The 27,612-nt window shown below is 41.0% G+C and overlaps 1 protein-coding gene across 1 annotated transcript; it reads right to left on the bottom strand.

Annotated features, from left to right (window-relative positions):
* Nucleotides 1-163: 163 nt before the first annotated feature.
* On the bottom strand, nucleotides 164-24,713 carry c13h15orf39 (chromosome 13 C15orf39 homolog). The gene is made up of 3 exons (XM_023811171.2): nucleotides 24,523-24,713; nucleotides 6,982-10,161; nucleotides 164-1,555 (listed from the first exon to the last, which is right to left on the bottom strand). The coding sequence occupies exons 2-3, from the start codon at nucleotides 10,082-10,084 to the stop codon at nucleotides 429-431; spliced, it is 4,230 nt and encodes a 1,409-aa protein (XP_023666939.2). The 5' UTR covers nucleotides 10,085-10,161; nucleotides 24,523-24,713; the 3' UTR covers nucleotides 164-428.
* Between the last annotated feature and the right edge of the window lie 2,899 nt (nucleotides 24,714-27,612).

Below are 27,612 nucleotides of genomic sequence, written 5' to 3'. Positions count from 1 at the left end.
GTACTGGATAAATGATACAAGATGGATGAAAATGTGCAGAAAAGTTCAGCACTTGTAAAAGAGTGAGGTCTTGCTGAATGAATTAAACTCAGATCACTGAACTACATTAGAGCGTGCATAAGGTAGTTGAGGGCGCTCCACAAAGAACTCATCCACAATTCACTTTGCATCTTTCTCCATTTATTAAACTCGTGAAGCAAATGTAAAATTTCTCAAAGTACTTAAAAAAAGGGCAGCTATAATGAGGTATTGAATGTTAGGATCCATTACTTTTACAGATCAAAATGTTTCCATTTTGTTTTATACTGTCATGCACAAACAATTTGAACCAAAGCAGAAAAAGACAACCAGCACCAGTACACAAACGACTGTTTCACAGAACTTCAAACAAAACATACACACGCCCCCAAAAATATAAATGGAACTCCTTAGTCCTCCACCTTAAGCCAGCCTTTCTTGTAGTCCATGAGCAGCTCCAGGTAGTACTGCCATTCTGGCTCACTATCATATTTCACTTCAAAGACTGTCTTTAGCGGGTTAGGGTGGGGCTCATGAATCCTCACCACCTGCCCCTTGTACCATACCTCCGATTTGTCCTTCTCCTCATACAAGTGGCAGATTCTCTTGCCCACCAGCTCAGGGTAGTGGTTCTTTATGGCTCGCCGTGCGGTTCGCACAGCTGAGCGCAGCACCCACCTCCTGTGCTGCTTGTTGTGCCCACTGGATAGGTAGGAACAGTACTTTACCTGCACTAGGGGCCGGCTCATGCACAGGGACTTTTTGGATCTGTGGTGCTGCATGGCCTTGGAGGAGCTGTATGTGTACCCTGTGGCTCCTGGGGGGAGTCCCCTCTCATCTTGGGCCTCCCCGGCTCTAATCCTTTGAGAGCGTTCTTGGTGTCGTCCTTGTTCACCTATTATCTTCCTCGCGTTGATTCCAGACTGTCCACAATGTCCCGTGTCACAAATGGGCTGGAACCCAGAATCATACTTACCAGAACCTGTATCAAATAGAACCTTCCTCAACTTCAGAATCATTCCAGAACGGACCCTTGAACTTGTTGATGGCTTAGTGGAATCAGAGGACTGGCTGCGCTCTGATATAGTGGAGGTTCTATCATTCTCCATGTCACTGTCTCCTGAAGAAACCTCATCGGACATCACGGGGCCCCATGCCTTGTCGGGCTTCCCCTCCACAGCCTGCTCCAGATCAGAGGATTCCTCCTCCACCTTGATCTGTATGTTCTCCATGCCTTCTTCACAGGTGCTCTGCGTGCTGTCCCCATTCTCACAGAAGGAGCTCACAATACTCCAGTTCTCAAATTTTCCAGAAGGTTCAGCATTATTCTTCTGTTGTATATTCTCCCCAGAGAACAGCCTTTTTGAGTCACTCATTCTCCTTCCATTTCTTTTCCGTTTTTTAAGAGAAGCTGAGTTGTTCAACTTCTCAGAAGAACTTGGTGTCCCGCAGCCTGTCCTGACATGGGACCGACAGGACATATCAGTATCTTTTCCCCGAGATGGCTCTTTTTTCATAGAGTCTCCGAGTTCTGTCCCTGAAAAACAAAAAAAAAAAATCATGTTACAAAATATTTAGCACCCTCAACATGTTGCGAATTACACACAAAAGTCGAGTTCAAGAAAAAGCAAAAGCAATCCGTGTTCACATAAAAGAATTTTTCCCAGGTAATGAACCAATTCAATAGAAGAAACATAGATTACTGCTTCATAAGACACAGTGGAAGCAAATTCCAGTCCTACAAATCAGATGCTTTTCAGGGAACAATCATGACAGGTTAATTCCTTGTACTAACACTGAATATTAAATGCAATTCAAAACTGCAGAACAAGTGCTGACGGCGGTGTAGCCTGGGCCCAAGTCGTGGCCACTTCAGCTTGACCGACAGGTTGCAGTGCTGTGAAACCACAAACATGCGCTTCTCCGGGTGATGTGAACTATGTCTAGTGCCACAGAAGCTGAATGCAAACAGGCAGTGTGCAGACTAATAAAAGAGAGGCTTAAAATTACTGGCTTTCAACTGACCAGGACACTGAGATTTAAGTGTTAGACAATTAGTAGTACGTAGTAAGAGAAGAGCTGAACAGAACTACACGTGGTTTACAGTTCAAAAACTGGAAAAACACTCAGAAGCAAACCCTCATTAATCACATCACATGTACAACTATATGCACTCAGTGACAAAAAAAAGTTAAGCACCCAGAAGTAATGGTCCGATTTAGATGTAATTTGGTACACGTGCAAACCAGCAATGGGTATGTAAATGATTCTATATGCAAGGAGCTGGCACGTCTAGTCACCAGACACAGAGGATGCCCCGTAGGTGCATTAGACAGCATTATCAGCTCTTGAGTTTGGTAGGGGTCGCATTGTGGGTTTGCATGAGGCCGGGCGGTCGTATAGTGCAATTGTCCAGCATGTGGAGCATGCAGATGTCAGTCACCCGATGTTGGAACCAATGAGCATGTGAGGGCACCCACAAACATTGTGAAGGTTCCGGTTGCCCAAGACAGATCACACCAAGGGAGGATCATCATATTATGTGCCAAGCATGAGAGAAACCCAAGACATCAGTGCCTGCCATCCAAACACAGGTCTCTCTACAACACCCCGCGTAATCCCACACGTGTCTCCATGACTGGCATCAGCTGGACTACAGGTTCACCGTCCCATGCATAGGCTGCTGTTAGCACCAGTGCAGAGACGGCTGCATTTGGAGTGGTGCTGTAACCGGGAGGCATGGACTGATGACACATGGCGTCGTACCATGTTCAGCGATGAGTCTCGGTTCTGCATTACCACGGATGATTTGTTGGCAGCACCCTGGTACAGTCTTTCAACAAGACAGCGCCCGTCCACACATGACATGTGTCTATGGACTGCCTGTGTCATGTTGAGGTCCTCCAATGGCCAGCCAGGTCCCCCGATCTTTCCCCAATCAAACATGTGTGGAATCAGCTCGGACGTCAACTCAGACCCAGTGCCAATCTGCAGGATCTCGAAGGCCAGTTACAACAGCTGTGGGTCGACTTTCCGCAGGAGAGGATACAACGGCTGTACGACTCCCTTCCGCACCGTATCGCCACATGTATCCAGGCCTGGGAAGGTGTCGCACCCTACTGACATGGGATCAGCAGTGTGCCCATACTGCCAACTCTGTTGTCTATTTGATCTGATACCACAATCATTGCAATACAATCATGACCTTTCACCACGTGCAGATTAATTTAATTTCGACCACTCTGTTTGGGTGCTTCACTTTTTTCTCACTGAGTATATGTAAATGTGTCAGTTCTGAGCTCAGCTCTGTGTCTGTGCAATTCCCATTCGCCCTACGTCTGCCCCCACAGTCCCAAAAACCAACACGCTGGGCGGACTGGGCTCATGGCCTGTGAAGAACAGACCTGCCATCCAGGGAGTCTCCTCCCTTAGAGCCTCTAGGACTACAGCTGCACATCCAGCTCTGGGCTGTGCTTTTCACCTCCCCGCCTAGCATTTGGCTTTAAGGTAACAGTGATCCGAACAGGATAAAAGGTAACAATACACACCATTTCTATTATAATGCAGTGTATTTATTAATCCAAAACAAACGTGTGTGCAAATCAATGTATTCATAAGATTTTCAGATGGGTATAGCAAGATGCTGGTACAGATTACAAAGGACAGCTACAGTGTAGACTTCAAGCAAGCACGTCTACTTCCAATGCCAGTGTAAATTACCACAGAAGTGCATTTTACCACAGGGAGATTCCATATTCAGTAACGTGATGCCACATGCCAGGAAAATGTAAAATACTGCTGTAACATCATCATCTATACCCACAAAACCGCATAGGACACCACAGACAATACAAAATAATGAATTAAGCAAATAACCATAACAATGTTAAAGAGTACAGAATAGGGAGAGAACCAAATGAGAACATTTTTGAGAACTTAGCTGTTTGAGGTCTAAATGCCTAACTGAAAATGGGAGTACAGCAGCTGTATTCCAAGGCAGGGACACTTCTGTGGACCCATGAACAGGAAACAGGATGGCAACGATGGAAAATGGGATCTAAAACTTGGGTGAATCACCAAGGAATGGTTTGATTTTTCCATCCGTGAACAGTGATGGCAGGTCCTTAGGTAGATAACAGGGTTCCCACCATTGCAGAATGAACTCGTTCATCATTAATGCTGTCTCCATCTCGTCGTCTTCTCAAATAATATTCCGCTGGCACTACATTTTGCTTCCTGGATTACTCATGTTAGTGTCTTTAAACTGTCTAAAAGAATGACAGAAATGAAAATTTCACAATATGAACACTTCAGCTCCTCCTACGTGTTTTTCGTACTGAAGCCAAGCGTTTTATTTGGGGGGGGAAAAAAAAAAAAACTGCCCATCCAATGTTAATCGTAGTGCTGACCACTCGCTAGGTAGTGGGCTGGTTTTTTTTTTAGCTTGCTATGGAAAGCGAGAGAACAGGAAGTAGATACCTGAGCTGTCTGTGGGGCACCAGCAGGTGTAGTAGAATCTGTAAGAAATAAATGGGATTTAAAGTAAAATTAAATTACATAATGGCTGTTTGACTAAGGGATTAGGAACAGCAACAGACTACATACAAGCAGCCTCTGTCCAAAGGTTTGACATACTTATCTGAAAGTTTACAAGCTTCATGCTTTTGGGGGATGATATGTATTCATCCCAAAAAAAGAACACAGCCGCTTGGAATACTCATGTCAGCTGTTGCTTGTAACAGTAAGGTGTTTATTTACATTACACCAATGTTAAACTGTCCCCTTATGCTGAAATGAATGAATGAACGTGTGCAGAGACATGATTTTGTTACGTGCTCATAAGCACAAGGCAGACATTCATAAATGCTTAAAACTACACTGAATTTGTCAAAGCCTGTGCAAGAAATGACTGAAAATGCAGATAAAATCTGGCAAGGCTGTTTAGATCCCAGATCAACATTTTTGAATGGTTGAAGGTTTCACACATTAATTATACAGACTGTATGCTTGTCCAGAGACAACAGATATATAAGGCACAAAAAAGCTGAAAGGCAATGATGCATGTTAAAAATAAAAGCATCAGGAAAAAAGCCATCCGAAATCTGCATATTACATAATAATAATAATAATTAGGAGCTTAGCTGAAAGAAAATCCAGAATTTCTCTATACATAAATTGTTGAAATTCTGAAACCTACACCTTGCTTGGAGAATTACAAATCTGAAATAATACATAAAAGAATATGTGGGATTGAAACTGCTGAATAATTTATGCACATGAAACATTGGGTGACTTTACATGTAAGCATTTTGAATGGTAAATGATCTGGCTTACTGCTTGGTGTCTTCTAGCAGTAAAATCTGATAATAGTGATCTTACCTCCCTGTTTTACATTAAGTCACACCATCACATTAACTGGAAAACTAAATTCTTTTAGGCAAGATGGATACAAGCAGTTGACTAAATGGGAATGTGGGGGTCCAAAGACTGTACATCCTGTACACAAAATGTGGTTTCCACGCAAACTGAATGAATCACGTAAATCTAATGAATGCTTATGTAAGAGAGGAAAAAGTGGGGCGATACTTCCAAAAACTACCGATACAGTGGTTGGGACCAACAAGTCAACACAGAAGGGCAACAGCAAATCATCACCAGAGTTCTGGTGTCATCAGAAGAGACCGAGATATCGAAAAGATCAGGGGCCTGGGGCTTGACTTTTTTTTTGAAGGAAGATTAGCATTGGGGCTAAAATACTCAGGGCTAGGTTTAAAATACCTGAAGCTACAGCCCCGAGCGATCAGATCTAACGATGCCCATGGTAAGGACATTTCAGACCTAGATTCTCCAGAAGAGCTGTGGTGCATAAACCACTAAAACCACATTAAAAAGCCCTTGCAAAAAGCAGTGAGCAAGAGCAATGTGGTCTGAACAGCTTCAAGATTTTATGGACATGTCCAAAATACAAAAGGTCCAATGTCCAATGCTGCCCTGCACATACTTTCCGCATAATCCCAGCTCCAAGACATCTGTTCCATTTAGTCTAGAAATTGGAGTCTGACTGGAGTCTGTTGTACATCAATACATACATATACTGCTGGCAAACACAATCATACTCCGTTCTACAGGCTAAGGAACATGAAGATAAAGTTACAGGTTCAGGTTTCCTCTTCAATCAGCATGAACACAATTTGTTCTACGCAATTTCTGCAATTTATTCCTGTAGCCACATATACTAATTACAAATGAAAATTACAGATAACAATGTAACAAAAAATTCAACAATAATGTGTGATTTCCACTGTAATATTCTTAAATTCTTTTTTAGAATTTTTTGGGACTTTTGAAGCATTTTCAGATTGCTACATGAAGATTCCATTCTATAAAACTTTCATATATTAACAATTACAATGTACATGAAAACAGGCATGTGAAAGTCCCAATCAAACCAATCCCAAAAACCATTTTTTTCTTACATATATTTCAGGCAGGTCACAGGGCATCACAAAAAGGGTTCCTTTATGCCAAATAAGGTGGTGTGAAATTCAGAAAGGCAGTAGGCCAGAAACACACTAACTTCTGCTTTCGGTCCATTTTAAAACCACGTTGACTTCTGTTTCAATAAAACCACAAAGAGATACAACCAAGGAAATGCTTTCCAGAATACATATAGGGAGAAAATATTTAACATCACAAATATTTTTTCTATACAAGTTAAATGGCAGGAATAATTCTTACCATCACCTCTATAAGATTCGTCTATGTTTGTAGAAAATTTACTTTGTATAATCTGTAAATAAAACACTACCTTTGGCTTGGATCTATTTGGGTTATGGCTGTAAGATGACCTAAACATTGGTTTATAGCACAAGGGAAAAACTGATGCAAGATGTGGGACGATGACTGCCACACACAGCCTACAAAGGAAGTAATAAAGATATGATTATAACTGTGATGGCTTACCCAAGCGTTTGCTGACACACACATGGTAGAAAAGGTTCAGCACGTCTGGGTAAACTTCAGGCAAGTGTTTGAGGGACAGAAGCCTTCGGAGCTTGGAGGAGCAGGCCCGCTTCTGGAGCTGGGCTAGGTGGCGCTCCTCCGAGAGTGTGGTGGGTCGCAGCTCAACCCGGCGCTCCTGCAGTACCTGGTCAATGAAGGCACCAGGCACCTGGGGGAAGAGGCTCTCCTTCACAATGAGCATGGGGATGAATAGCATCCCAGCTCGGACAACATGAGGAAAAGGACACCGGCAGTTCGAAACAAAGCTCTCCATGTGACGGATGACCTGGTGGAACACTGCAGCAGTGTCATTACACTTAAGCCATAAATCCCTGACTTCTACTCCCAGGAGACAGGAGACCCTCTGGGTCTTTGTGTGAGATGGAGCAGACAACCCTCGATCTTTATTGTCAAACCAGGCTCTGAGGTCCAGTTCTGGGGTATGGGAGACAGACCTGGAGATGAGCCTGCAGAGTGACTGATGCAGTTCCATAAAATGGTGGCGAGGGCGTCTGGAGCTGTCCAAATGGGAATTGGGCTTCGGTAGTGGCTTTGTGCCCTCAAGGCCCTTGGAGTCTGAGGGTAAGTCTGTGGTATTACTGCAAGGAGCCCTAAGTGTGTCTGGCACAACAATCTTGAAAGCAGATAGTTTAAGATATTCAGGTGGAATGTGCTGAAAGCGAAACTTTTTGTCTGAGGGGCTGAAGGGTGGCGTTGAAGGTTTTGGGGGCGTCTGCATAAGTGCAGGGTTTTTGTCCACCTCACAAGCACCTGCTGTTCCATGACCCTCTGAGGAGGGTCCCATATCCTCTGAACCACCGGTTAACGTTTGGAGCTTGCAAGAGGATTCATGGGAGTCACTCTTCTTCACACTTAGATCAAGCACATCATCATCTGGGGAGCTTGAGCTAGTCCGTACATCAGGTTCTTCTTTACAGATCTCCTGGAGCCCGCAATGCACTCCCTGATAACTAGTCTGATCGGTTTTAAACGAGTCATTTGTAACTTCCTCTTCATTTGGCTCAACTTTTATTTTTTTGGATTCCCTTATATTGACTGCCTCCTCTTGAGAAGACCATGAGTTACCAAAGGAAATTAATACATCTTTAGGCATTGAAGCTTGCTGTGCATCTCTCTCATTGATCTGTATATCAGGTTGTATTCTGCTTGTACCCAATTCTGGATCACCACGGTCAGGCACATTTGGTGCAGACAGCATTCCTGTTGCTTCCAGGTAAGCTTTATAAGGGGCCAAACTAAACACATTGTTAATAACCGGCATTGGAGGTGATGAAGGTCCATCTACGAGTTTCTGGTCATCTTCATCTGGTTTCCTAGGACTCTGCACATCAAACAAACCATTGTCCTCTTTCTGATTTAGGGTATGCGATTCAGAAGAGACAGCACGGCTTGTTTCAGATGACTGTTCATTGGTATAAACTCTGACACATGAAGGGTGAGGGCCTGAGTCACCATTAATCAAATCGGTTACAGCTCTCTCACCCCGATGCTGGCTAACAATGCTGTGAGGAGCCGTCACTTGTGCCCTACTCAGTCCACCATCCAGTACAACTATAGACTCCTGGCTGTCACTTCCATGATCAAACCGAGGCAGTACAGGATGGAACGCACTGGAGCCAAACCCTTGTCCACAAAGTGCCCTTGAGGGAGACTGTAGTTGTGCTTTTAGTAAAGAATAGTCCTCTAGCTGTTCAGCGAATGACACAGTAGAGCCTGGCCCATCAGAAAATGCTCTCTTCTGTCCTGGGCTTGTATGAGTTTTGTAAAGTTGATACGGTGGAACTTCACAATGTTGAACAAATGAATGACTTTGCTGAGTGATAGGACAAGGAGCTGGAATATTACTAAAAACTGAATGAGGTACACGATATGGCCCTGAAGGATTCTGGATGTGCTGCTTGCTTATGGAGCCCAAAGGGTCCTGCCGATTACTCCCACCCCTGTCAGAATATTGAGCACTGTTGGCAACTTTTGTTCCTCCCTGGGGATAATAAAAAGCAGGATGTGGGGGACATTGTGGATGGCTTGGAGCAGGAGGAGTGTGGTCTGGGTACAATTTGGAGGAGACACCAGAGTGTGGAAGGGCTGAGAGTTGCATCTCTTCATAGGTGCATGGAATAGACGATGGCAGGCTGTGGTACATTTTGGAAGGTAATCGATGATATGGCTGTCCGGGGGGGGCTAGCATAGAGTGGGCCGAGTCTGCATATGGAAAACGACTGTAGTTTTGTTCTGCAAAAGCTGGCATCCTAGTTGGGCCTGTGGGTCTCATGGGAAGGTAGCCATCTAACTGGGCTTCCTTTAATGATTGCCTCCGACTGTGTTCCAGCTCCAGGACCTTTCGCTGCATCAGTGCTTCCTGATCTTTCCTTTGCAGGATTGACAGAGGACTACACTGTAGCATCCACTCCTCGTCACAGAAAGGGGGATGGATCCTTGCATCTCCACGCTCCGTGCTGTAGGATGGTCCTGAAGAACATCCAAGTTCTGCACAGCAGACATTGCGACCATAAACAGGCTTAGGGATAGCTAGGCCAACGGAGGTTTCAGTTTGAGGAGAAACATTTGTACCTTCCACATTTGTCTTTTTCACAGCAACAGGCGTGTGGACCCTGGGTACACCTGGACTGAGCTTCTCAGGGCTTCTGTCATAAAATGGCATCTTTTGTTGTGCTGCAAGCTCTTTTTGTTCCATAGGAGGGCTTTTCTCCACAGGGAAGGCCATATGCTCGGTCCTATGAAGGATGTGATTGGGTAATGCCCTGTTTGCACTTGAAGGGAAAAATATAGGATTTCTGCCACTTTGCATACAAGTCCTTGAAGGATTCCAATGGGCTGAAAGGTCCCTCCTCTCTTGCCCACCGAGGCACATGGAATAGTAAGCCCCACTGTAGTTTGTAGGTTCCTCATGAGCATATCTGGGCAGACTTTGTGATGAGGGAAACCCAGGAAGAACTGGGTCCCCTACAGATTTCTGTAGCCTTGGCATCTTTCCATGGGCCACAAGGTCCCTGCAGTTGGAGGCTGGTTTGCTGCTCATCATGATTCTTTAAAATGTCCGCCACTGCTTACTGTGGTATCCTAGTCCCTCTTCTGGCAAATTCTGTAGTATTCTAGTAACTGTGGTGACAAACCAACAGTGGGGGGCAAGGAAGGGGAGACAGATGTTAAAAGAGAAGCATATCTACATTACCTACATAAGAACTATACAAACGAGAGGAGGTCATTTGGCCCATCGAGCTCGCTTGGGGAGAACTTAACTAATAGATCAGAGTTGTTAAAATCTTATCTAGCTCTAATTTAAAGTTTGCACTACGTTATCAGGAAGACTATTCCATACTCTGACTACACGCTGTGTAAAGAAGTGCTTCCTTAAATCCAGTTTGAAATGTTCTCCCACTAATTTCCACCTATGGCCACGAGTTCTTGTATTTGAACTAATGCTGAAGTAACTATTTGGTTGAACAGCATCCAAACCTGTTAGAATCTTATATATAAATATTACCCAAGCCTACTTCTAAACAGGTCATTTTAAAATGCGCACGATACAACACACAACAGAAAATGAGAAGTGGTGCAGGACACTGATATTGTTAATACTGACCAGAAGGCAGTCGGTTTTGGCAAGAAGACATTCGTATTGGATACTCGGTTCACTCCTAGGTGTTTTACAATTCTCAAGGCAACAGTTTCCAGCCCCTCCTAGTGGTCAAGCAGCATGATGTGCTAGTATTTATTTCAAAGTGCTTTTAACTTCATTCAGCTATAAAACACACTTTTAATATATGGGCACAGAGTGGGCTGGAAAAAAAAGTGAAGCGGCTGTCAGTTGCCCATCCCTGTCCCAGACTGTTCAGTTTCCAACCTACCTCCTCTATTCCAAAAGTTTTTAAGCTGTGTAACATGCTGTAATATACTAGTCATTTAGCAAAAACAATAGGATGTTTGAGTGAAAACACAGATAACCCACTTTGCTCCTTTACAGAGAACATACAATCAAAATGAATAGTTTAAAAACAGATTTGATTTGCAAAAAGCTAATTTCCAAATTACAGTACTCTCAAATAGCTTGAAACATTCTGCTAAAGATGTAGATCTCTTCAGATTGACCTCTAATCTATAATGAATTGTGATTCACTCATTCTAGAGCTAAACTTATGGAATTATTTCTTTATTCTTTCCATCCATTCATCTATCCATTTATTTTCCTGTACAGGTTCAAGCAGGACTTGGAGCCTATTGCAGGCACACACACATATACACAGCATGGGCAATATTAGACAGACCAATTCACCTATTTGCATGCAGGTGGAAACACATTATGGGGAGAACATGCAAAACACACACACACACACACACACAGAGAGAGAGAGAGAGAGAGAGAGAGCAGAGGTGGGATATGAGCCCCCAGCACCTTTATTTTCCATACATATTTTGTTAACTAACTTATTTTGTAAAACTAGAAAGTCATCAGTATATTAATTCTGCTTCGGCTTTAACGTACATATTTGTACCAGAAATACACTTTCAACACCAGTAAAATAAACATGTTAATTTATCATCCTGATGGGGTGTTCTTCACACCAAGTGCCCCTGGTGTTACTTCCTTTGCACAAGGGGACCCCTAACCACATACCCCACTCTAAAATAAGTCTCTAGTGTCCGTTGGATGAAGGAAGGTGGGGTAGTGGGGCCTCATATCACTTAACAGGTTTCATACGCCTGTATGTCAGCCAGAAGACCGTAGAGCACATGGCATTATTTTTCAACCACAAAACCCAAAGCACGACACCGAGGCCAACTACATACTCTGTCAGGTATATACTTAGGCCAAAGCTGGTCACACTAGCTTTAAGTACACACACGCACACACAAATGCAGTAATATTTAACTGCAGGTGGTACAAAGCTATTGAAAATATCTCCAATTTCATTTCAATAAACTGTGGCATGAAATAGTTCTGATTTGTCTCATTTATTTTCCACAAAGAATCTAATCAATCACTTTTCATATTATTTCACATATCTTGGCAATAATTATCGATGAAAACATACATAAAATAAAATTGCAGGTAGTTAAATGTACAAATTATTCATGTGAAACTCATTGCTTCAAGCAGAAGGTTGGACTTCCATGAGAGAGGAACTATTTAAACAAAGCAGCAAACAGACAGACAGATTAATCCAGGCCCATTAACAGTTTCACACAATGCCAACCGCTGACCGCGGCCCCTCACACCCACTCCTTTTTGCCTCCTAGTCACTTATCAGCATCCCCCTGCTGCATGTAGGTATAAACAGCATTTTCAGCTGGAGAAATTAAGCCACTTCCTGGAGGTTCTCTCTCAGTGGGCAGAAGAAACCTAGACTTGACGATTGTTCTCTTCCCAAACTCACATACAAAGGCTAACCTAAGGTCATTCCACAAGCAGACAACCTCAGAGCCGAGGAAGGTTTTCTCAGTATTACAACAGCCTTAACTGACATATGGAGGCAATTTAAATCATGGGCTACTACAGAGATTCACAAGGGATCTGAATATAGGCAACAAACTGTTTGCAAGTTTATGTCACTTACTTTTTCCACTACCACTGTGAATGCTGAATATGTCTGTATAATAAAGACATGAAAGAGTAGAACTTTCTGTGTATTACTGGCTTAAGCTCATTGTGTATATCAGTACCTGTGACTTAGATGAAGACCAGATCACTTTTTATGACCAATTCTTGCAGAAAACCACAAAATTCCAAGGGGTTCACACACTTTTTACTTTGACTATAATCTATAAAAGGAATAATAATTAAAATAGCTAAGCTAGCCAGATGGGCTATGACAGAATAAAAATGCTTCAGCGAAAGACTCCCTGCACCATAAGTCTGTACAGAACTGAAAATTAAAAAAGCCTGATCTTAATCCAGCTGACTAGCAATGTAAGAATTGCATGTGCATAACATGCGATCTTGGTATTAATATCACACATCCCTGACCCTTATAATATACTAATTTTTGTTTTAATTCAGTATAAAATGCCCCACCTCGCGTTGTGATGTTTAGTGCTGGTACCACTTTTTATACCAGCGGAAAACCAACACCTTGAAGTGCCGTACTTTTCGTACTTTCTCAAAGTATGAAAAGTACAGTACCTGGTGCAGTGGAAAAGTGACCCAAAACACTGCAACACTAGGTCTAGCAAAGAAAGCTAATGTGGTCCGGTACCACTGTGAACCTGGTCTCTTTGTGGAGAATTTTGCACGACTACAGCAAAACAGCTACTGTTGTGTATTCTTTCGTCCAAACCAATCAGGAGTCAGGACCCACTTGTGTAGATCTTCAGATTCAGTTTTTAATTTGCAACCACAAAGTTACAGTTAAGGCTGGACATCCTGCATGAGTGTCCAATGCCAGTTTATACACATCTTTTATATATATTCTTCTCTTTTTCTCTTAGCAGACAAATCTTTGTCAGGCAAGTCCTACAGCACCTTATCTTCGCTTCCCAGTCTCCCCGATTATTTTCTTCCCCAATTAAGCCCAGGTGATTCATGCCTCCGTGAGATAAGACTTGTGGTGCAACTGTCCTTGGAAAGTTTGTTTTATACGACAAAAGGCCTCGATGTCTCCTCGTGATTCCAAACAGGAGCACAGGTGGCTTCCTTCCATGGTTATACGTTATACTGTATATACTGTATATACTGTTATTAATGGCACACAAGGTTGTAATCATCAGATGTCATAAGATATAGTGGGGGCCAATACAATGCTCAGATACATCATATCTATATAAGCATGCAACGCAGTAGCATATGGCATGAACTCTTAAAAGGTTATATTCCTCTACAGGCTATACATTAAATCAATGTTTTCTAAGGTTACATTTTCTCTACGTATTACATGGCTAGTACTTATTGGGAAGTATGGATTATAAAGCTAACAAACTTTGTACTTCTCTCAGTGTAGATTTGTTCATCACAAATGAGCTAAATACATGAACTCTGCTACATAAGAACAAAAACTACATCATTACATATATATTTAACAGTACAAAAACCAACTATTGCTGTAACTATACATGTATTGTGTGCCTCAGTTACATTACTTTTTCGGTTTACTACACAATGAAACACGTGACTACACTAACACAGGCAGAACTGAAATTCACATGTAGATAGATATTCAGCAGAAAAAAACATTATGCTAATTGTTGCCATGAGCTAGTCATACCTAAAGCTGGATACAGTCAGTCATAATCAGCAGCTTGGGAACATTTTGGTTTCCCAATGAATTGCAGCAACACTGAAGAGAGAATGTGGAAAGAAAAACTGTTTCTGCTTTAAGTTGTTAGATGTAACAATGCTTGTGCTACAACTATATAATTACATGCTTGGTGGGAAAAGGAGTGTGGGTGACAGGTTCACCATGATGTCAACTGAAGGTCCTTGAGACTAGTAGATCTAGATGCCCAAACCTAGGACACTATGAAATGGGTTAAAAGGGAGCATCATCTGTACTTTGTTAAAGTTAGTTTCTTTCTTTGATGGACAGAGAACAAACATAGAAAGGACAAAGGGATGACTAGAAATTAACATATAAAGCATGCACGTATTTGGCCCACAGAGACGGAATTGACTACGAGAAAGAAAATGGATTTAGAAGAGCTTGCTATAAGACTAGAGAGATATCACTTATGCATGTATTCTTAGTACCAAGTCAATAGCCTATGTAGAGTGGATATAAAAAGTATATACACCCCTGCTAAATGCCAGGTTTTTGTGATGTAAAAATGACCATAATAAATCATTTCAAAACTTTTCCCACCTTTAATGTGACGTATAACCTGTACAATTCAATTGAAAAACAATATACATAAAGCTGGTTGCATAAGTGTGCACACCCTAAAATTACAATGTGTAAAAGGGATCTCATTGCTGAAAGGTATCAGTCAGGAGACGGTACAAAAAACAACTTCCACAGCATTAGGTATACCATGGAACACAGTGGAGACAGTCAAGAAGTGGAGATATGGGACAACAGTGACGTTACCAAGAACTGGACGTCTTTTCATCAAATTTGGTGGGACAAGTTGTCAGAGTGGCTGCAAAGAGGCCTACAGTAACACTGAAGGAGTTGCAGGAATTTCGGGCAAGTAATGGATGAGTACATGTGACAACAATCTCCCATATTTGCCATATGTCTGGGGTATGGGGTAGGGTTGCAAAATGGAAACCTATTCTTACAAAAAACATCCAGGCCCAGCTAAATTCTACAAAAACTTAGATCAAGTCTCCCAAAAGCGTGTGGAAACATGTGTTATGAACTGATGAAACCAAGGCCGAATTTTTTGCTCACAGTCCCAAAAGGTATGTTTGGCACAAAAACCACACTGTGCATCACCAAAAGAACACCATACCAGTGAAGCATGGTGTTGGCAGCATCATGCTTTGGGGTCGTTTTTCAAAAAAGCATTAGTTTAAGGGTGTGCAAGGGGTGTGTCTAGCTTATTCTACGTTTTTTATATTTTCCCCCCCAACAGATTTGTGTTTCCAATTGAATTGTTCAGGCTTTAGGTCATATTAAAGGCAGGAAACATTTTGAAATTATTTATTGTGGTCTCATTTTTTACACCAAAACAACCTGGCATTTTATCAGGGGTGTGTACATTTTTGTACCTACTGTATTATTGACACTCCTTGTAAAGATTTGTAAAAAGGGTTAGAAAAAAATCCACCTTTTGGTGAAGCAGCTTCATGTCACACTGAATTTTTTTTTAGAAAAATCCAACCTTTCATTAACATACATTTATTCCAAGAAAAAATAAATAAATAATTCTTTAACAAAAACACGTGCCATGACTATTGGCACCCCTGCTTTCAATACTCTGTACAACCTCTTTTTGCCAGTATAACACTGAGTCTTATGGAAATTTATAATATGGTTGGAGAATACCAAGCAGGGCATCTGAGTCCATTCCTCTTTACAGAATCTCTCCAGATCATCCAGGGTCCTAAGCCATCTCTTTTTTTTTTTTTTTTTTTTTAAACTAGTGTTAAAAAATAAAATAAAATAAGAGCTCTGGTATAAGATTGTTACTCATATCGGCTGATACCTTCTTCAGGTATCGGGATCATATCAGCACTGAAAAGGTGGGATCAGTGCACCTCCAAGGATTAATATTAAAAAAAGAGTTCTTGTATTTGAATCGGTATTGGCAGTTGTGTGTCTGAATCAGATCGTAACTGAAAAAAAATGTCCTTAAGTTTAGGAAGGCGACAGATTTAGTGACAAACACTTTCAGAAAAAAGGATTCCGCGGCAAACATTAGTTACGACATTTACAATTAACATAAATACATGAATACACGTACAAATTTGCACCATTTAAAGACACATGCAGTGTGGCTGCTGACTAACCCTACAGTGTCACATTGTGTGGAACAGTACATTATGTATGTTTCTAGTAGCCAGGTAATAAACTAAAATATATCCAAATAGATTTACATCTTTAAAATATAAACTAGATTTCAAATGGAAAAAAAAAAATTATAATAAGAAAAAAATTGTAATAAAATTGCCACAAAAACACACACAGGTATATGTTGTTGCAGTACAAATGTATTGAATTTTAGCTTGTAGCCATTTCAGAGTCTTCATAATCCTGTAGCGAGGAATCTTATAAATGGCGGTATTTCTGGACAATTCAGGTCAGCAATTCTTCAAATCTGCTAGCCAGGGTAGAAAAATTATTTATATTCAATCTTTGTCGGACTTCTTTTGGACTTTGTTACTTTTTCCCTAGCCAATGAATGCTTGAGGTTAGTTTGTGTCACTGAGTGGGCGCTCCACAAAACTGGGTTGGCGGTATATTGCCTGCAAAAGAACAAATGACTCCCTATACCTATCACCTTGCCAAATGTTTAATATTTATTGCAATTTTTGTTAACAGAGTCCATCTATACTTTCTGATTGTGTGGCTTTACTTATCATTTATTTTGAATATTTACCAATTCCAATGTCTGAATATTAAGAACAAAAGAACATAAGAAATTTACAAACGAGAGTAGGCCATTCAGCCCATATTCTTAAGAATTAAAAGTTGCTCTTTGAAAAGCTGTCTTTGCATTACTATAGTATTATCATTAGAGCAGTGGCATAAAATGATCTTACAATGACAATAATATTGTTTATCACAATTATTTCTGGGACAATTTATCATCCAACAGAAGTAGTAGTTATGACAGACCTAATGGCAGGTGAAAAATTTATTTTTCAAATTTTGCTATCAAAAGCAAAATTTATGCCCCATTATGCAAATTAGGGGCGGGTGATATAGCCTCAAAATATCACGATATTTCAAGGAAATCTGCGATAATAATATTTATGACGATATATAAAATAAAAATACTGAACGTTTTACTGGCGATTGAGCTTGAAAGCAGCAGCATTTATTAGTACAAACAAAACGAAGGGCACGTTCCATCCGTTTTTTTCCAATGAACTGCTGTCACTGATGACAGACAACTTAATTTGAAGTGTGAATCTATTGCTACAAGGTGCCAGCTGCACCATTATAGTGCAATAGTATTAACACAACATTATATACACTGACACAGCAACAAGTCAAATGTAAGCACAAAAGTAGCCTACAGTAGATAGTGTTTTCCCTGGAAATCTTAAGTAAAAGTATAACATAACTGCTTAACACTTTAGTTTAACAATAACTAAAGTAACTTAACCTTGTAACTCTCCAAGAGCATGCACGATATCACAGAAAAAAATTGACTTCAAACTGTAAGTACAAATGTAAACAAACAGCAGCAATCCAAACTTTCAGTCAAAATGTAAACACTCAGTGCTTATAAAAATAAAATAAAATGCTGTCAAAACTTAAAATCGCATCCATTTTTGGATTACCTTCAGATGAGATAGAATATCAGTGCTGGAACTGTTGTATTGCCTCTAATTTCTTGTGTAAACACAAGATGGATATACCCTGAAATGAGGCAAGTTAGAATGTCACTTTAAGTCTGGGCTGCACCAACATGGTTTAACTATTAAACCGGATTCAATCAAGAAATCAAGATTTATCTACTAATCCTATTCCACCAAACTTTTAACCTAGTTTCAATTTAGTTTACAATTAATTCTGGTTAAATCTAAACATTTGGTAATCTCAATTTAATTTCCACTTAAACCTAGATTAAATTCAAGTCTGACGCACCAGTGAATTTAAACCTAGTATACAGCTGGATTAGCAGTCATATTTAAACTATCCCTTGAGGAGGACTACATTACATCTGTTTCAGTTTTATTGATAACACAGTTACATTTCTTTGCTGAATGGGATTGAAGGAAAGAGTCCCTTGTAGGAAATGGGAAGGCTGGACTAGCTATCATGCACAGAACTGAGAGGAACTCTGCTGTACCTCCAGTTCTCCAGCTTTGCGTCTTTATGCTACAGGGAGTTTTCCGATGGGTGACAGGGATCTTTTCGGCATTCACAAGCCCACAGTCTGCCAGTGCTTTTATGTTGCAAGAAAATTTTTCTGGAATCAGAACTTCTTTCTAGAACCAGGTACTTCTGTCACATTCACACCACAGGAACTCAGCCCTATTGTAGTTCCTTGGAGGCAGTTCCAGAACCTTTTGTAGTACCTAGTCCAGATTTTGTACTTTCCCTTCGAACACATACTACTGGAGTGGCGATATACAGTCATAGCTTGCTGACTGGCTGCCTGCAAGCAACTTGGGAGTTTTTTTTGCTCGCATCTCCAAATTTCTGCATCTGAAAATTCGATCAAGAACCAATATACTGTTGTCTAATATCACTGGTGCCGGCAGTGAAACTTGCCAGCACAAGATAACTTGCTAAAAAGCAGGCTAATGTTACATCGTTTTTTTTATTCTGCGGAAAATGAAAGGCCGATCTCGCTGGGCAGATTTCATAAGAATCATGAACATGGCTGGGTCATACAAGTAAAATATGGATAACCGGCTGTATCCTGGTTTGATTGCGATTGATCGATTGCTTGGCGGTGCAGTTTCATATGAAATTGTGTGTGAAGTTTAACCTACAAAACTATATGTGTCTCCGATGCTAATTTAGCATAAAGGTCCCAGTTCCTTCCAAGGATCAGTACATTCATTTTGAATCAAGGAGGAAGAAAAAAGCTGAATTTTACAGGAGAGCAGGTTCTCCTGCAGTAACTGGAGCTATTGATTGCACCCACATTTTTATTACTAACCCAGACTACTTCTCAATTAATGTCCAAGTTGTGTGTGAAAAGTAAATCATCATAACTCAGAGTAAATGTGTGGTAAAAGTAGCAGTTTTTTTTGTTTTTTAAGTTAATCAGACATTTGTGTTAACCTTAGGGCCATATTCATTTAATCTAGGATGCATTGAATTTGACATTTAGTCAGAATCCATCATGGCGGACATAGTATCCAAATTATTCCTATTTTAATCATTTTTAAACTAGTTTAACTAATTCAGGTTTAAAATTGACATGCAATATGTCTCTAATTCTAAACCAGTTTAAACCTAGATTTACTAACCCTAGATTAAGTCTAAACCAGGATTAATTTAATCCATGCTGTTGCATTCCAGCCTAAGAGTTAACTAGCCATCCAGCGAGAATGTGCAATATTAAAATACAAATTTCTGAAGGATGTTAACTGTGTAAGACTTCCTTGATCCAACATCGTGACAGAGCGTGAAACTGGCTGTGCAGAGTGGCGAGCAAGCGGGCGTTGTGCAGACGTGAGCATGTAGGAAGGGTCAAGCGAGCGAGCCAGCGTCATTTAGACACAAGCACGTAGAGAGGGTCCAGCAAGAGCATTTTAGGTTTGCATGTTCTGAGACTAAAGGCTGGTTCACACTCCTCCACACAAGCGCAACACTCATGTATCCACTCTGCATATGTGTACACGGAAACGTTCATAGTTCTCCTGTCAAGCCACGAAATTTGCACATGTGCAAAACGTGTTGTATTATTATTAATATAATTGATTATTCTGATATTCCCTGCACACGTACCACAGAGAAACAATTCAAGTCTGCACACACATGCACAAGCATTTAGGTGTGACAGTTTTATTACCTTGTAAATAGTCAGGGTTTGCAAACTACCCCAATGCTCAACAAAAGCGTCCATGTTGGTGTTTAAAGTGGACGCTAGCAAATCAATCATGCACAGTTTGTCCAAAGCAGCGTGCACACCACCATATACACTCACCTAAAGGATTATTAGGAACACCTGTTCAATTTCTCATTAATGCAATTATCTAATCAACCAATCACATGGCAGTTGCTTCAATGCATTTAGGGGTGTGGTCCTGGTCAAGACAATCTCCTGAACTCCAAACTGAATGTCAGAATGGGAAAGAAAGGTGATTTAAGCAATTTTGAGCGTGGCATGGTTGTTGGTGCCAGACGGGCCGGTCTGACTATTTCACAATCTGCTCAGTTACTGGGATTTTCACGCATAACCATTTCTAAGGTTTACAAAGAATGGTGTGCAGAGGGAAAAACATCCAGTATGCGGCAGTCCTGTGGGCGAAAATGCCTTGTTGATGCTAGAGGTCAGAGGAGAATGGGCCGACTGATTCAAGCTGATAGAAGAGCAACTTTGACTGAAATAACCACTCGTTACAACCGAGGTATGCAGCAAAGCATTTGTGAAGCCACAACATGCACAACCTTGAGGCGGATGGGCTACAACAGCAGAAGACCCCACCGGGTACCACTCATCTCCACTACAAATAGGAAAAAGAGGCTACAATTTGCACGAGCTCACCAGTCTTCAACTGGAAAAATGTTGCCTGGTCTGATGAGTCTCGATTTCTGTTGAGACATTCAAATGGTAGAGTCAGAATTTGGCGTAAACAGAATGAGAACATGGATCCATCATGCCTTGTTACCACTGTGCAGGCTGGTGGTGGTGGTGTAATGGTGTGGGGGATGTTTTCTTGGCACACTTTAGGCCCCTTAGTGCCAATTGGGCATCGTTTAAATGCAACGGCCTACCTGAGCATTGTTTCTGACCATGTCCATCCCTTTATGACCACCATGTACCCATCCTCTGATGGCTACTTCCAGCAGGATAATGCACCATGTCACAAAGCTCGAATCATTTCAAATTGGTTTCTTGAACATGACAATGAGTTCACTGTACTACAATGGCCCCCACAGTCACCAGATCTCAACCCAATAGAGCATCTTTGGGATGTGGTTGAACGGGAGCTTCGTGCCCTGGATGTGCATCCCACAAATCTCCATCAACTGCAAGATGCTATCCTATCAATATGGGCCAACATTTCTAAAGAATGCTTCCAGCATCTTGTTGAATCAATGCCATGTAGAATTAAGGCAGTTCTGAAGGCGAAAGGGGGTCAAACACCGTATTAGTATGGTGTTCCTAATAATCCTTTAGGTGAGTGTAGACACAAATTTAGTGTGCAGCACCCATTCATGCATGGAGACGTGCAATGACGTCAAACGCATCATAGAAGTTTGTGCAGACACGCCTGCTAGTACACGTGTGGAGAGGTATCAGCCTTATGGATTTAAACGCCATAAGCACGTGTTGTGCAGACAAGAACGCATGCAAGGTTATGTGCATGGGTTTTCAGACTAAACATCATAGGTTTGGGCTTGTGTTGTTGTGTGCTCAAGGGAACAAATGCATCGCCTCGCTACATCATTCATGTCGCAAAATTTATACCGGTGTTATCGTGGACGGCATGATTGCCCCAATGCAAATCTAGTTAAATTTCAAGCAAAAGTACCCAAGTTTTGAAAGAGGGAATATCCTTGATATACACAAGCTGCAAGTTTGCTAGCCATTATGTTTTATTCAGCAGACATTTTTGTTCAGAAAGTGAGTGCAGAGAAGTGAAAGGTTTACTCCAATCAGAAAGTTTAATAACCAGCATTATATCTAACCAATGTGCAGCACAGGCACTTTGTGGGTTAAGAACATCCAACTCACAGATAACTCATACTTACAAACTGCCTTAAATTACATAAAAATTGAAGTTAAATACAATGGTAATAATGACCACACACACACACACACTACTTTGTGACGCTCGTGAAAACATTGGGTGGCTTCTGCAGTTATGTACTATATTATTTTTCCGATTTACCTACAAATTCAACTTAAAGACAGACTCAAGGAATGGATGCACAGTAGTTCATAACCTGGGGACAGCCTGTTGTTCAAAACAATACAAATAAGTATTGTAAAGATGCATCCAACTAGGCTAAACTCTAGAAGAGCAGTTTTACCATTTTAGCGCAGACTGAAGTTCACATTAGTTTAGCATCATTAAAAAAATCTTCAGGTCAGAAACATACTACTTAAATAATAGATGCGGTTACACTGATTACAGGGGTTCACCACACAGAAATTCCTTTAATTCTAACAGCCCATCTTAGGAGTAACACTCAAATACATTTTAAAAAGAGTCTGAATATTTAGATGCATGCTGAAATGTTGCTGCCATGTTGCCTAGTGTAATATGTTTAGAAACTAATTTCACCATTTTATATCGCCCGTCAAATTAATGCAGTAAGAGAATTATTAATGTAACAAAATCCAGATTATGAACAGAACGAAACTATTCTATTAAAAACCATAAAGCACAGTGAGAACAAGCACACCATGGTTCAAGCACATCCCAGGTTTTAAAAATAAACCCCGGCAACACAAATCACATTTAAGGCCCACGTGCATTGGTCAGTTCTGCATTTTCAATACAAATGTGTAACCACTTCCTGAAATTAGAAATTTGTATGTTCACTCACTGCAAAGCAAAAGACTATTATGAAGTGCTCTAAGAAATAAGGAGGTGGCACAATTTAGACCATGAATATACAGACTGACATTTCTACAAGTCATTGAGAACTTATTTAATCGTCCAGTGTATGATTTTACAAATATCATACACTGGACGATTAAATAAGTAACTGGAGCAGCAGTTGAATAAAAGTTCTGCAGCCTCTCAAAACTGGACGTGTTTCCACAATTCTGGGCATTAGTGTACAGCTAATCTGTGCTGCTACACACAGGTTCTGCATCCCTCCATCTGCTCACTTCCCTTTCAGTACACAGTGGAATACGATTTAAGACTGTTCGTGTACCATGATATGCATGCATGACCTCAGCACATACAGAGAGCTAGTAACAGGTTAACAGAGGAACACATTCCAGAATTCTCACCTATCCAATATTTATTACCAATAAATGTTTCTACACCAGACCTCTAACCTATAATATAAAGTTCTAGTTACTCAATTCAACCACTTTTTAATAAAAAAAGTTTAATTTTTACAATATTGTTTTACAGCTTTGCCTTTAGTGTTATAAAAGTGATACTGTTTTGTGATGGGATTATTATGCAAAACAAATTTAAGCAAATGCAAAGCTTTAGGATAATTTGGTTAGTTTAGTGTCACACTGAAGCTGTAAGGCAATTCAAATTTTGGCTTAAGGTAGTTTGAATATTTCCCAAGGGAACACGATCTTTACCGGGAGCCTTTTTTACGTTTCCAGTCTTTTTCACATAATAATTTTTATGCTCGGTCTGTGGAACAGGTCAGTTTTTAATTTTTGAATGTATGATGAAAAAGTGAACTAACGGAGGCATTTGGAAACTACGTTATTACTGTATTGGGAGCATCAATACATTCACACGGCCGACGAGAAGGTTAATTGGAGCAGCCTCCTTTATTGTTATAGCGCCAGACAAAGTCATCTTGTTTCTGTAAAAGTGATTAACCCAAACCCCCCCACCCCCACCCCCACCAACACACCCCACCCCCACCCCCACACATACACACACAAATAAGGATCTTGACTCCACATTACTTGGGCGTTTTTGCATGAATGATCCAGAAATGATCCTTATGCAAATAAATGTAAAACGTAAATATATAAGCTGGGCTGAATGTATATGAAACTTTTACAAAGCTGTTATGAAGATCTCTATCTGGAAAGCAGCAATTAAATCAGAAGAATAAAACAGTTTAACATAGTATCTACAATAATCAAAAAGTAAAAGTAGAGCAGACTCGCTGCCAGGTAATGTATCAAGTCAAAGCAGTCCGAGTTTCAACAAGTTGTTACTTACACGTGCTTGACAGCTGAGAAAACAGTGATGGGCATGTTAAAACGAAGCGTCGATCTAAATACCTGGTATTACCGTATTAAGGGAAACTATGCTGCGCGGCTATCAAGCCATCCGAGCGTAATTTGCCCGATTTGCCTACCGAACCAGAAGAAAGGTTTCGTCCGCCCACGCTCCTTTCAAAGTCTTTTCAAGTGTTACTTTCGCATATATATCTATGTGCGTTCGTGTCATGTAGCATAAAGCCTTCAGTATAAGCTTCTCGAACAGCAAAACACATTCAAATCCCACACTATTCAACTACGGGCTTTTTCTGTCAGGATAAAACTAAACTGACAAAACGTTTATAAACCTACCGTTGTTTTGCTGCTTTCGAATAACACTGCCCATCTAAATCCATCAAACGTATCTTTTGGTTGACACTTAAACTCTGAAGCCACCGATGAGCCTCCAGCACAGGATCCCACATCCCCACACGCCGCTCCAGCCCTGCTCCCCGCTTCTCTCGCGCTCACGCCAAAACTCTTCTTTTTGCTCAGCGTGAGTTTACGGCTGTACTTAAAGCCAGCCAATTAGAAGGTGACAGGGGAAAGAAGGATGGTCTATTTAGAGAGAGGGGCGGAGACTAACGGTTATTGTTTTAAACATTAGCTTCATTTGTGAAACCCCGTACTGGACTAGGTAGAAGATGGATGGGTGGATGGATGGATGGATGGATGGAAATAAGCAAGCTTATATCTGCTTTTTGCTGAATTTTTTCCTCATAATGTTACCCATCATTTTTCCAGGTAAAAGACAGACCACCTGCTGGATCAGGAGCATTTTCAGTTATATATGAACGTGATGTTCTGTTGAGGTTTCTGCAGATGTAATAATAATAATAATAATGTACACTTTATTAATCCCCGTGGGGAAATTCTTTTTACGCCTCCCTCAACTTGCTCTTTGTAGAGCAAGTTGTCCGCGAAGGGCAGCCACCCGTAGCGGCGCCCAGGGAGCAAAAGTATAACCCAAACTGAGCAGGCCTAGCCTACTTTTTAGATGTGTCATTTGTACATACCTGCAGTTTATAAAATACAAAGTCAGACTTCACCTGGCTAACAATGCATCCATCCATCTCCCGGAGCTGGTATCATAAGGCTGGTTCTACAAAGTCAGTTTTTGAAGTTAAGTTTCAGCTTCACTAAGCCAAACAAAAGCAATCTGAAGTTAACAGTATCATGAAATGTATTGTCTTAAATTCCAAACATGTGCTTTGTGGTTTTGGTAATCATTCCCATTTTTATTATTCAGTATTAAATAAACATGTCACCCTTCAAAACCCATTTCATATTCCTTCATCCATCACACACACACACGCACCCGCTCGCACACACACACACACACACATGCACACACGCACACAGCGTGGGTATCTGGTCCAGGAAGACAACAAAGGCGTTGACATATTTTAGGAGAGCAACATCCATGTTTTTTTTTATAATTACACAATTCTAAGTGGAAAGGATAGAATAAATGGATTAATGACTATAAAACTAAATGAGATAGACATGGACTATAAAGCCATGTTAACACATAGAGAGAATGTAACCTTAGAAAACAACATTAAGTCAATATAAACAACATAACCTTTTTAGGAGTTTCTGGATGCACAACATATTGACATATTGACTAGATAAACATGTTTTTGGGCCTTGTGCTGGCCCACACTATATCTTATGGCATCTGATGATTACAGCCTTGTATTATTAATAACAGTGGGAAACAATATAATGCCTAACCATGGAAGGAAGCCACCTGGCCTCCTGTTGGGCATCATGAGGAGACATCGAGGCCTTTTGCCATATAAAACAGACCGTTCAAGGACAGTTGCACCACAATTATGCATCCTCGGGAGCCAAGTGTAACGTGCACAAGTCTTATCTCACACAGACATGGAACACCTGGGCCCAGCTGGGAAGAACATAATGGGGCGACTGGGAAGGGAGGTGATGATGCTGTTGTAACTTTCTGGTTGCAATATAGACTGAATCAACTCAAAATGTTGAACCATTATCTCACTACAGCGGAGATCGCCACTTTTCGTAACAGTTAATAAGATTTAGCACACATAGCGAAAGGGCTCAAAATGTAAAAATGATGGGTGGGCATCTCTGCCTGTAGACATCACAAGTCTGTGATTGATAAGTGTCACAGGATTTTCACGGACAAGCCATTTCAAGAGTTTGGGGAAGCCCAATCGTTACGTCAGGTAAAATACAGACTTCTGCTTTTTGATTGGTCCAAGCACCGCCTGAGATTCGTGATCCTGAAACACAACCTGCTCTGGAGCAGTTTCATTCTATGGCAGCGGTGGCCAATCTTATCCGCAAAGGGCCGGTGTGTGTGCAGGTTTTTAGGGTAACCTGTAGGTCAGCTTTTCAAACCCAGGTGTGAGGACTCTTCAGCCAATCAGTCCTCTAATTAGTGACCTAATTAGGGAGTTGCAGCGAAAACCCGCATACACAGCGGCCCTTTGCGGATAAGATTGGCCACTCCTGCTCTATCCCGTGAGTTACCAGCGTGATGCATCTTAGTTATCGTTACTTATCTTCAGTGTTATCTGGCTAAGCAAGGGATGTGGCTTTGTAATCCAGGCCCCTGGTCTTCATCTGCCCAAACAAAGGGTTTGTCTCTCACTACCTTTTTATTGCGATAGCAAACTCCAAACCCTAATTTTTTCATGTGATGCTCCTCAAACTCAAGGATGCTCTTGGTCCAGATGTGGTGCAGACAGACCATCAGTTAGCTGTAATGGTCCTGTCCCATAGATAGGGTTATAAATATTACAAATTGTTGTTCTGCTCATGAAGACATGCAACTCAGCGTATTCTGGAACCATGAATGAGCATTCTAATGGTTACTCAAACCTTAAATAGCATGCTATCCTCTCCTTAGAGGTCATTAAAAAGGTCATAAATGCCCCTACCTTTAACCATTATCTGATGACAAAGTAGTGAGGGGTAGTATGAGAAGGGCCCATAAAAGTGTTGATAGATTCCAGATTGTGGATCACATTCCTGGAAGCTCTAGACTAGTAAATAGGAGTGTAAAGAGCAAGGGGGTGCAAATATCAGCAAATCTCTACCTAGAGGCCTCAGACCATCCATCGCCTAAGAACATGCCACCAGCCGAAGTTCTACTTCTTCTCTTGGTACCAGCTTAGTGCTGTAAAGGTGTGATCCTTCCCATCAGGTAGGAACATTCAGTGATCCCGTGATGGCAAGACAGGACTTCTGGTGGCTTTTTCTCTGGGAGTCTTTATCCCAAATGTTATAATCGTTCATAAATATCAAATGTCTTATATAGATATATGATTAAACTCAGGCTCAGAAATTATGCAGTGCAGTATGTATAATAATACTTTGCATATATATATATCTCATAATTTCCTAGCCTGAGCCTGA

Source organism: Paramormyrops kingsleyae, chromosome 13 (assembly GCF_048594095.1).
Source record: "Paramormyrops kingsleyae isolate MSU_618 chromosome 13, PKINGS_0.4, whole genome shotgun sequence".
NCBI lineage: Eukaryota > Metazoa > Chordata > Actinopteri > Osteoglossiformes > Mormyridae > Paramormyrops > Paramormyrops kingsleyae.
The sequence above is the reverse complement of the archived record's forward strand: the minus strand, read 5'-3'. Positions and strand labels throughout refer to the sequence as shown.